The sequence below is a fragment of the Punica granatum genome, chromosome 7 (assembly GCF_007655135.1).
Source record: "Punica granatum isolate Tunisia-2019 chromosome 7, ASM765513v2, whole genome shotgun sequence".
Lineage (NCBI taxonomy): Eukaryota > Viridiplantae > Streptophyta > Magnoliopsida > Myrtales > Lythraceae > Punica > Punica granatum.
In genome coordinates, this window is record NC_045133.1 from 23,359,895 (window position 1) to 23,371,382 (window position 11,488).

The 11,488-nt window shown below is 37.5% G+C and overlaps 2 protein-coding genes across 3 annotated transcripts; both read right to left on the bottom strand.

Moving 5' to 3' along the window:
• LOC116215430 (cytochrome P450 81Q32-like) lies at window positions 1-5,404 on the bottom strand. Of its 2 annotated transcripts, XM_031551139.1 has the most exons (5): window positions 4,541-5,404; window positions 4,153-4,415; window positions 3,930-4,033; window positions 2,898-2,951; window positions 1-976 (listed from the first exon to the last, which is right to left on the bottom strand). In XM_031551139.1, exons 1-5 carry the CDS (start codon window positions 5,140-5,142, stop codon window positions 326-328), a joined length of 1,674 nt encoding a protein of 557 aa, XP_031406999.1. In that variant the 5' UTR covers window positions 5,143-5,404; the 3' UTR covers window positions 1-325. The 2 variants fall into 2 exon arrangements, with proteins under 2 accessions (XP_031406999.1, XP_031407000.1); XM_031551140.1 differs by lacking the exon at window positions 2,898-2,951 and having other exon boundaries at window positions 4-976; window positions 4,541-5,396.
• A 5,135-nt stretch (window positions 5,405-10,539) lies between these two features.
• LOC116214517 (cytochrome P450 81Q32-like) lies at window positions 10,540-11,174 on the bottom strand. The gene is made up of 2 exons (XM_031549915.1): window positions 10,927-11,174; window positions 10,540-10,864 (listed from the first exon to the last, which is right to left on the bottom strand). Exons 1-2 carry the CDS (start codon window positions 11,172-11,174, stop codon window positions 10,540-10,542), a joined length of 573 nt encoding a protein of 190 aa, XP_031405775.1.
• Between the last annotated feature and the right edge of the window lie 314 nt (window positions 11,175-11,488).

Consider the following 11,488-nt stretch of genomic DNA (forward strand, 5'->3'; position numbering starts at 1 on the left):
GAAAAAAGAAGGACATTGTCCATAAAACTTTATTTGCGCAAGATTATCCAGTATCATTTCGATAACTGATTGACATAAGGAAATACATATAAACGACGCATACATCTTTACACACCTTTATTTATTTATTACATTATTATGAAACCACGATATTTGTTGTCATTTTATCGACTAAAACTAATATCTATTTATTTGACTATGCTGATCACAAAGTGCATAGCGTCCCTATTTATTTGGTCCTCGGCCTTATAAAAGCAACAGATATAACATTTTATTTCCTTCTCTCAAGTGCCACTCCCATTTATATTCGCATTGAAATTATGAGTCAACCAGCTACCTCATCATTGACTTGTAACTTGGCTAGAAACTGCGTCATGGTTTCTCGAGGCTTGCATAGAGCCTCCACGGGCGTGGCCGGAGGCATGGTGAGCCCAAACCCCTCCGCCAGGTCAACCTCCTCCTGCCCGACCCTCTGCCACTCAAAGCACTGTATCAATGATCCCACAACCAACCCCACGACTCGTCTCCCGAACGTCGCCCCAGGGCATGCCCTCCTTCCGACCCCAAAAGGGATCCACTTATGCCCTTCGTAGCCACTTTCACGGCTCCCATGTTCGAATCTCTCTGGCACGAATCTCTCCGGATCTTCCCATAGCTCGGGGTCTCTGTGAATGCTCCAAGCATTGACTAGCAGCATCGTGCTTCTCGGCACGTGGAAACCGCAAACGGTGGTGTCCTCGGAGGACTCATGTGGAAGTAGGAGGGGGACTGGCGGGTAGAGTCTAAGTGTTTCAGTGATGACATTCTGGAGGTACGGGAGGTTTGGGAGGTCCGCGTCCTCCACCAGACGGTTGCACCCGACCGCAGAATCTATCTCGATTTTTGCCTTGGCCAGTACGTCCGGGTGGTTGAGGAGAAGGGCCATTACCCACTCCACGGTGGTGGCAGAGGTGTCCGTCCCGGCGAGTAACATTGTCTGCACCCAAATAAATATTGCCTAGTAAACTCACTTGTATATGGCCGTGAATTCATAAGATGAATACAAGCATACATATTCTAAGGAATTTTAATTACTAGAGTCAGAGCAGAAAAAAGTAGATGATTAATAAAAACAATTCATTAAAAAGAGGGTGTAACAGCAGCACGGCGAAGCCCGGTAATCAAGAGATTTTAGTTTGATACTCAGTGGGACCACCGTGCTTCTTTATTAGATATTAGAATTTTTATTTCTTTATATTAGACTCATGAACCTTCATTTTAATCGAAAAAAGAAATCATTTTTCTTTTATTAGTTTGCACTGGCTATCTTATATTTAAAAATCTAATAGGTCTTGAATGAAGTAGGTACGATCCCACTAAGAAATAGGGGAAATTACACCATATAGCCTAATATTAACACTCATTCTTAGATCTACCCCAACCTCGATTTTTTTCCTGAGCTATCATAACGTTAATAGTTTGGTTTCAAATCTATCCCGTCGTAAAACTCGCGTCCAGTTTTAACGGAAATGCTGACGTTTATCCCAACCTTTTTGTTTTTTCTCAATCTTTTAGTGTTTTTTCAATATTATCCCAAAAGGTTGCGATAAATTTGAGAAATTATGAAAAAATTGGGATAAAATTGAGAAAAAACAAAAAGGTTGGGATAAAAATGAAAAAATATTAAAAGGTTGGGATAGATTTGAAACCCACACACTCTCCACGTAACGGGCCACATCAGCATTCTGTCAAAAATAGATGAAAGTTTTACGGCGGGATAGATTTGAAACTAAACTATTAACGTTAAGATACATCAATAAAAAAAAAGGTTGTATGAATCTAATGATAAATGTCAACGTTAGGCCATGTGACATAATTAACCTTAAGGAGTAAAACTCTTCTAACTATAGATTTTTTTTTTTTCATTTTAAAGCTCAAATTTAAGATTTTGCTATAATAAAAAAGGAAGTATCGAATGGTGGTGAATCATTTTTTTTTTTACCATGGTAGATTATGTGGCCAGGACTAAGCTAGGAAGGGGGGTTTTGTGATAATAAAGTGCAAGGGGGTAACTTAGTGGGACGCAGCACCACCCACACTACCCAATGATTATGTCAAATTTCTGATAATTTAGAAATATTATTGGAAGTTCTGTATTCTTGATTATCTATTTATTTATTTGTCGGTGTGTGGAAAAGCCTGAGGTCCGAAGCTGACAGGGTAAATTTTGGCACCTTGATAGATAGATATAAGTCCTCATCACGAGGAATAATTTAAAATATTTATCAAAGATATGATTGAGGTTGCCTAGTCTCATGACTTTGCATTTATTTATTACATATTGTTATTTTCTAACAATTATGTGAAAACATCTAATCGCATAGTAAATAACCACATCCTAAACTAGTCAGATTATAACACGAGTTCAGTAATATCATAAAAATATCTCCGAAACCTCTAGAACTCAGATTTTCCCTGTGTCTTCCTAGCTCCCGACCACAGTGATGGCTTCACACTTGCAGCCTCTCTGCTCTAGGCAATTCTTTCCTATTTACGGTTGGCTTAGAGCGCCTCATGAGCCACCAACTTTTATCAATCTCGATTCCACATCTCGAAACCTCACTACTCATTTCCAAATATCGTAATTTCTTATAAAAATACATGCATGATTCGTGACACTGATATGACCATGATAATGCAGTTCTAATAAATTTATTATAATCACAATAAAGATACCAATTTGGAAATAGATTACTCAACTTGACAAGTCCCGAACTTTAAACATCAAAAATCAAACGTTTTCTATTTTTTAGAATTTTTCTCACATTTTTCTCTCACTTTTCTTTCTCTGCTGCTCAAACTCTCCCAATCTCTCTGTTATGGCCGAGGAGTGAAATGATAATGGAAGGAAAGCTTACGGATTTAAACACCCGAAAAGTTATGGCGGTGGAAGGGATGAAATCGAGTGGCCCCTGGGGAAAGGGAAGGGTGAAGGAAAATTTAACACAAGGAAAGCCAAGTTTAAGACTTATCTTCTTAAAATTAAAAATTATATCATTAATCAATAAAAGTCGGGATGTCATAGAAAACCTCTTACTTGATGGTAAAGTTCTTTTATTAATTCAGTGTAAGTATATCATCATCGTCTTGGATGTTTGTTCTCCTTAAAAACTCTTTTTTTGATTTCTACCTTCGATTATTTTCCTCGAACGTTAAGTTGACTTGAAGTGACCATTAATGACCGAAGAACTTACCTTTAATTAGTGTGGAACCCAAAACTCTCGTTAAAGTTCCAATTAGAAAAAAAAAGAAAAAAAGAAGAAGAAGAAAACTCGTATTAGAGAAATAAAGTGTAGTTCACTAGAAGTTTCATAATGCAATCATTTTAGGGTAGAATTATATTTTCAATTGTGGGATGATTAATTAATTATTTTTTAACTGATTGCCAACTACAATTTAACAATGCAAAAAGTGATCTTGCAAAAAAAAATGATTGCACCACAAATATTTTTAGGTTTTTTTTTTTTTTTCTATTTTCACCTAGCATATATTGCTTATTGACTTGGGGTAGGACCTTCTTTTTGGCCAGTGACTTGGGATGATCATTCATGATAGAAGAACTTATGTAGGAATTACGTAGAAAAATGAAGTTTTTAATGCACTAATACTTGCCCATCTGTATCTAAGGCTAATATGATCTATCCAACTTAGTTCAACACATGCCGCCAAAAGATAAGCTGGCTACAAGACAATTTTATCGCGATGAATTAATCTTGATTGGATCTACGTCAGGGCCCAATGTTGTAATAAGATATATTGAAAATTGTTATTGCGGTAGAAGTTAACTATGATTGATATATAAATAATTAAGAAAAAAGAAATAGTATCTAATAATAATAATAAAAAAAAGGAATTGGCATGTGTCTTAGGACAAAAAGGGACCTGTTTACCTGCAAAACACCTTTGATAGTTCTGTCGATGTAAAACTCCGGCTCAGTTTGTTGAAGCAACAACATCCGATTGAGCAAGCATGTCGTTCTCGTGCTAGTTTCACCTATAATAATTTTAAGAATTTGCACATCAGGAGTCACGAAATGCCGATACATGTCCAAGAAATAGCAATTGCAGAAAAGTTAAATAATTGCTTTGTACTAGATCACACTTCCTAGGAACCTGAGGTGTTATTGTCCACGGATGGAACAGCTGACTCTATTATCTTGCAGCGGTTCGCGTCCACAAGGTGCTGCAAGAAGCTATCGATCTTGTTCCTGCCCTTCACCATTCGCTTCTTGACTCCTAGGAAATCCATCGTCTCTAATATAGGAATATAATCACCTAAATTCGCTGTGCTCCCGTGGAGCTCCCCGAGCTCCCTCATCATCTCCTTGATCTCTCGACCTTCTTCCGAAACAACATCATCCTCTTTTCCATAATACCTTTAATAATTCACAAAGATAATTATCACAGAAAATATTTCATATAGAGATATATTGATAAGATTTGTAAATTTACTCTATATCCAGTAATTAGTCATGTATGGTTGAAAAGAATTAATGTATACCTCTTTCCTACGAGAACCATCATCATGACATTGAAAGAAAGATCGATCAACTTGCTTCTCAGCCTAACAATAAACATCTCCTTTCCCGATTTCTCGAACAACTCCTTCACCCAAATGCGAGCCTCCTCCTGCCAGATACTGGAGAGTGCAGCAAGCGACTTGGTGGAGAAGATCTCGATAGCCAGGAGCCGCCGGAGATTCCGCCAGTATGCCCCGTACGGGGAAAAAGCCACTGTGGTTTTGTCATAGTTGAGGATCTCCATGACAAGCATCCTGGGCCTGTCCGCAAAGACAATATCGTACTTCATGAAGCACTCCTGGACCGCGGACGCTGAGGAGATCACGAGAACCTTGCGGTACCCGATCCTGAGGAGGAAGGTACGGCCGTACGTGCTTGTGAGCTCCTGTAAGCTTCGGTGGATGGGCTCTTTGAGAAGGTGGAGGTGGCCTATGATAGGAAGAGATGGTGGGCCGGGTGGAAGGTTTTTAGGGTTTGCATGCTTTCGCAGGAAGAAGAAGCCGTAGACAAGGAAGAAGAAGGAGACGAACAACAAGACTGCAGGCACTTGGTACGTGTTACTTTCCTCCATTTTTTCTCTCATTCAAATCTATTCATGTGTCGTCTATATATAATCATAGTTTCAGCTTGGCTTGGATTTCAAAGTTTTTGATCAGATTCTTTAAAAAATTAGATCACATTTCTGCATAATTTTCAACAGAATATCTGGTCATACCACGTTCTTTTCGAATGACATGCAATCATATGGTATCTGAATCATAAAATATGTGAAATTAGTCCGAAGTTTAGACTAGCCCAGGTGGACTAGATTTTGTGATAAAGCAAGCCAGTTATGACAAGTCCACGCACAAAAGCTAGAGTTATGCCCCGAAGTCTTCCCGTAATTCATAATTAAATCGCCACTCACTTTTTTATATACATATCCTAATCTTATGTGTTTCTTTTAATACGCCATGTTGATGGTGAAATTTTTGTCATCATACGATGAATAAATTTAATTACTGTAAATTCTATCAGAATAGGTAATTACTTTGATGCAAAAGTGCGTTCAGATATAATTAGACTCGACAAAAATGTATCATGCATATATATCTACTATAGTATACATTTTCACCACCGTTAAACTCTTTAAATTAGATCTCAGGTATAATTTTTTTTTAGGTGAACAAAACTATACTTTTTTTTTTAATATCCACCTTTGAAATTTGAAGATCAAATCTTCGCCTTTAAATAGATGTAAAGAGATCACACATTCTTTTCAAATAATGTATTATTCTTCGGACTAATTCTTTTAGGGGTGCAATTGTATCCTAGAATAATTTTCCCGACTGGGAAAGCACATGCAAATTTAATTTTTGCATTTATGAGCTCTAAATTCATTAAAGCACACTAAGAGCTAAAAAAAATGTTTTTTTCTTCAAATATATTTCTTGGTAATCACAAGTCCGAAGTGACTTAGCTTGTGTTTGGTTTTCAAGTTGGATTATGATCCAACTCAATTTGATTTTGTGCAATGATTATAAGTGTTAATAAATATATTGATGTGTGAGAACATATATATGTATGTATATATAGAGGTGAAAATATATGATAAATTTATTATTAAATTGATTATAAAAATAATTAGGAAAAAATATGAATGATAAATTATTATTAAATGAAAAAAAAGACAAAATAATAATGATTATATTGTTGAATTTGAGAATGAATGGAATTGAGTTGAGTAAAGTTGGATTATTATCCAAAAAACCAAAAGGAGCTACTTTTCTGATGGGTTAGAAGAAGAATGATATGTACATGGAGATTTTCAATTGTCTTTGTCTTTACGAAGGTTTGTTGATATTGACGGCATACTTGTCGTTGTTTCTTACGACGTTTCTTCGTCTCGTACACAGTTCCTATGGACTGCTGCATCTACAATCTTCTCATCATTTGCTCGCCGACATAGATGCTGCATGACTAGTTCCCTCCCTCCCGCTGTATCGCTCTGGTAGGAAATTTTCGTTCATCCTTTCCCTGTTTTTCCCTTCCCAAACTTTTACTTCCTGTGCAGATGCTATTAAGTCAGTTTCAGATGCTTGGAAATTAATATAAGCTCAATAATACATGTATAATTAATTCCTAGCTAGCTGATGACTCGCGAGTTGAAGACTACTCTATTTCTCCATCTTTGAATTGTCCAGTAATACCCTATTATTGTACGAGGTTCTTCTCATATAAGAAATGGAGGGTTCTCAGTAAATATAGTGCTATCTATTTCTCCACCTTTGAATTGTCCAGTAATGCCCCATTATTGTACGATGTCCTTCTCAGATAAGAAATGACGGGTTCTCAGTAGATGTAGTGCTCTTTAGAGGCATCTCAACCAATGATAAAAGAATGAACTGGTATATGACCTAGTCAGAAGATTATGACGATTCCAATAAATTTTTTTAGGATTGAACTTTTCAAGTTAAAGTAACAAATCCCGAGGATGAAGTTCCTCGAAACTTGAAACAAGGGAAATCAAGAGATCCTGAATTTCTATTTTAATAGTCTTGAGTATTAAATGAGGGCGAAATTTTCTTATGGAATGTAATTACGAATTTGATCGCTGGATGGAGCAGTTTAATGGAGTTGCTGAGTTTCTAACCCGTTTGATTTCGTAATCTGATTTTAAGATTTTAACTATAATTTTAATTTTACTGACTACACAATAAAAGTTAACAACACAATTATTATTTTTTCATTTTTCTTCAATTTTTTTAACCATTCAATTCTATTTTTAATAATAAATTATCTCAACTATTCATTACTTTTTCTATAATTTAACAATACAATCATTACTTTTTCACACTTTTTCTCATAATTCAACATCACAATCATTACAAACCAATTAAAATTAAAACTCACATAAACTCAACTCTAAACCAAACACACTATTAAAAGTCTCGAAACTGCTTATGATGACACTACTAGAAATCTAAGTTATAGGGACAGACAAATTGAGATGGAATTTGTTCCGTCTTAGATAAAGACGGAGTTTTTTACGGCTTTGGAACGGAAGTATTTGAGACATAGTTTTAGACGGAATTTCCATCTCAATGCTTTATTGATGGAAATTTAAGAACGGAAAATTCCGACCCTACGTTGAGATTAGAGTAGATGTTATTACCACCTTTATTGGGAGAAGCAAAGGATCAACCTAAAACACTGCACTGGAAGTCCGGAATGGTGTGATCAGTTCTGCCAAAAATCAATACTATGTTCAGCTCACCGTGGAATTAAATAGTGTTTTCGATTTCAACCACTTGTGAAATGGCGCATTAGTCCTATATATAGCGCAAGAAGAACTATCCTTGTGAAACGTTTCGATACGACCGCATGTACAGCCAAGAAAACTAGAAAGCCCGGCCGCCAAGGCAAAAACTCACTATTATACATTAAATCTTGTTTCTATTATCTCGTCATATATACACACTTCAAAAAACTTATTAGTGATTCCGAGTTTCTTCCCCTACGTCAAAATTAACAGTTTCAGTTTATGATGAGTCTCCTCTACTATTACACGGTTCTTCCGAACTGCTGCATTGAATTCCTGCTGCGTAACTATTAGTTTCCTGACACTGTATAACTCTGATAGGAACTTCCTTCCCCCCACCCCCCACCAAAATCATTTCTGTATTTTCCTTCCCAAGCTTTCAGATGGCCCTACTTCTTTATGATGGAAGCCAATGTAACCTCATAAATTAGCCAGCCGATGACTCGAAGAATAGTAGATTATTTTGTCGACCTTTGGTTCGTCTCACCGTGCCGCATTATTCCATGAGATTGTTTTCATGCGTAAGAAATAGTGGATTCCTTGTAGAGACACTATTCTTCAGAGTCATTCTCAAGTGACGATGAATGAATGGATGTTTGGATGTAATGGTAGAAAACTGACTGGTACTAGAACAGTGACTGTTGTCAACTAGTGGAGATGGATCGACATGAAGTCGGGTTAGCGTTTCTTCTGGGTCAGAAGGAATTGACAGCGGAGATATTTCTATGTTCTGACATTTTCGCTCTGGAGTTTTGTTTTACTCTGAGTGTAGGCTAAGATAAGCTAATAAATTCTCCTCTCTGCAAGTGATAATGTATGCCCAGATTTAACAGATGTCTTCGTCTAAATTGCAATTACGAACCGAATTCTACCTACCATTCCAATTTGGACCCAAAAAAAATTTTAGACGCGATGTTTAGAGTAATATTTAATTAGTCTACTAAATCCAGTCCAAAAAAGAATGGAAAACAAGGAGAAATCCAAATACAAAAGAAAACGAAAGGGGCTGGATAAGGCAAATGGTGCATTAGTCCTATATATAGCGCAAGAAGAACTATCCTTGTCAAAAGTTTCGATACGACCCCATGTACAGCCAAGAAAACTTGAAAGCCGGGCCGCCAAAGCAAAAACCCACTATTATACATTAAATATTGTTTCTATTATCTTGTCATATATACACACTTCAAAAACTTTATTACGATGGAAGCCAATGTAACCTCATAAATTAGCCAGCTGATGACTCAAAGAATAGTCGATTATTTTGTTGACCTTTGGTTCGTCTCATTGCGCCGCATTGTTCCGTGAGATTGTTTTCATGTGTAAGAAATAGTGGATTCTTGTAGAGACACTATTCTTCAGAGTCATTCTCAAGTGACAATGAATGAATGGATGTAATGGTAGAAAATTGACTGGTATTAGAACATTGACTGTTGTCAACTAGTGGAGATGGATCGACATGCGTTTCTTCTGGATAAGAAGAAATTAATAGCAGACATATTTTTATGTTCTGACATTTTCGCTCTGGAGTTTTGTTTTATTCTGAGTGTAGGCTAAGATAAACTAATAAATTCTCCCTTTTGCAAGTGACAATGTATGCCCAGATTTAACGGATGTCTTCGTCTAAATTGCAATTACGAACCGAATTCTACCTACCATTCTAATTTGGACAAAAAAAATTTTTAGACCCGATGTTTAGACTAATTTTTAATTAGTCTACTAAATCCAGTCCAAAAAAGAATGGAAAACAAGGAGAAATCCAAATACAAAAGAAAACGAAAGGGGCTGGATAAGGGATCCAGTTTTTTATTCGGCATCGATAAAAGATCATCCTATGTTACACTATTCAATTCTTTAAATGGAAATATTAGCTTGTTAATTTATTGCAATATCATTTTTACTTGTGGTCTCAACTAAGAAGGATCAATCTAAATCAGTTAGGCAAATATTCTCTTGACTTTTTCAAACGTGCAACTAAATTTTTCAGTAGTACGAAGTCAAATGCTAGGAAATTCATTTATCGATCATGCGCTAGGACATAGTAAAACTGAAGAACTTCAAAATGATTTGAGTTTGATCCGGTTTAGTTGCATGTACTCGTCCCGACTTGAAGCCAAGCAGCATCAGATTAGTTCCTCTTTTAACTCAATTCGATGCTTCCGCGAGTTCAGATAGAGATAGGCATCTGTTCGGTTAATGAAGAAACACATCTCATATCAAAACATCAATGGAAGTCGCAAAAGGACAGCCCACTTAAAGGGACAACATGCCTTTCTGCACTTCGAATCAACTTGAGAAGTTAACTTTCAAACTTTGCATTGCTTGCGCGTTTTGGCATAGCATCCTAATTCTAGAACATAGGATTGGGGCATTCATATCTTCAGTGGCTAGTCCATACTATTCGACTTATTAAACATGCAGTGAGGTAAATTCACAATTTCACATACATAAAAGACTGCATTTGATCGCACAGAGACTTCTGAGGTTAGTTTCTTTGATAGATGGATTAGGGATAAAAGTATTTATTCGACTCTGGTCAAGAAGTACTTCCATGACATCTCCATTTATTTGGTTCGCACTTCACGGCCCTAATGTACAGGCTACATACATGTATAACATTTTATTTCTTTCTCGCGGATGCCACTCCGATAGCAAATTATTATTAATCAACCACCCACTTCATCATGGACTTGTAAATTGGCTAGAAACTGCATCATTTTTTTCACGAGGCTTGCATAGAGCCTCCACGGGCGTCGCCGGAGGCATGGTACACCCACTCCCCTCCGCCATGTCAATCTCCTCCACCCCGAACCTCTGCCACTTGAAGCACTGTATCAATGCTCCCACAATCAACCCCACGACCAATCTCCCGAGCGTAGCCCCAGGCCCAGGGCAAGCCCGCCTTCCAACCCCAAAAGGGATCGACTTATACCCTTTATATTCACGCCTACCGTGTCCGAATCTCTCCGGCACGAATCTGTCTAGATCTTCCCATAGCTCGGGTTCTCTGTGAATGCTCCATGAATTGACTAGCAGCATCGTGCTTCTCGGCACGTGGAAGCCACAAACAGTGGCATCCTCAGAGGATTCATGAGGAAGTGGGAGCGAGGCTGGTGGATAGAGTCGAAGTGTTTCAGTGATGAGACGCTCTGGAGGTAAGTGAGGTTCTGGAGGTCAGAATCCTCCACCAGACGGTCGTGCCCCACGACGGAATCTATCTCGATTTGCACCTCGGCCAGTGCTTCCGGGTGGTTGAGGAAAAGAGCCATCACCCACTCCACAGTGGTGGCGGAGGTGTCCGTCCCGGCAACTAGCATTATCTGCGTCCAATATATATATCACTTAGTAAATTAACTTATGGCGCCCGAGTATCGATTTAAGCATACATATACTATCGTCCCCCAAATCCAAACCCAACATCCGTCCCTGGACAAGCAGGTAAGCCCATCGATAACCAACATGATCAATTTTGATTAGTTCATCACATGCCGCCAGACTATTAGCTACCGAGAAGTTGATTTCATCTGAATTAACTGATATTAATTGAATCTACGTCAACGCCAATGTTATAATACACAGTTAAAATTATTCCTGTGATAGAAGTTCAAGTTCATTGTATATGATTAATAAA

What these genes read in the sequence shown, in the direction of transcription:
- LOC116215430 (XM_031551139.1), bottom strand. Translation starts at nt 5,142, where the DNA reads ATGAGAGAAAAAATGGAGGAAAGTAACACGTACCAAGTGCCTGCAGTC. An exon ending in ATGGTTCTCGTAGGAAAGAG is followed by an intron (nt 4,416 to 4,540) that starts GTATACATTAAT and finishes GAATTATTAAAG; the next exon opens with GTATTATGGAAAAGAGGATG. An exon ending in CTATCAAAGGTGTTTTGCAG is followed by an intron (nt 2,952 to 3,929) that starts GTAAACAGGTCC and finishes CCCTTTCCCCAG; the next exon opens with GGGCCACTCGATTTCATCCC.
- LOC116214517 (XM_031549915.1), bottom strand. Translation starts at nt 11,174, where the DNA reads ATGCTAGTTGCCGGGACGGACACCTCCGCCACCACTGTGGAGTGGGTG. An exon ending in AATCCTCTGAGGATGCCACT is followed by an intron (nt 10,865 to 10,926) that starts GTTTGTGGCTTC and finishes GAGCATTCACAG; the next exon opens with AGAACCCGAGCTATGGGAAG.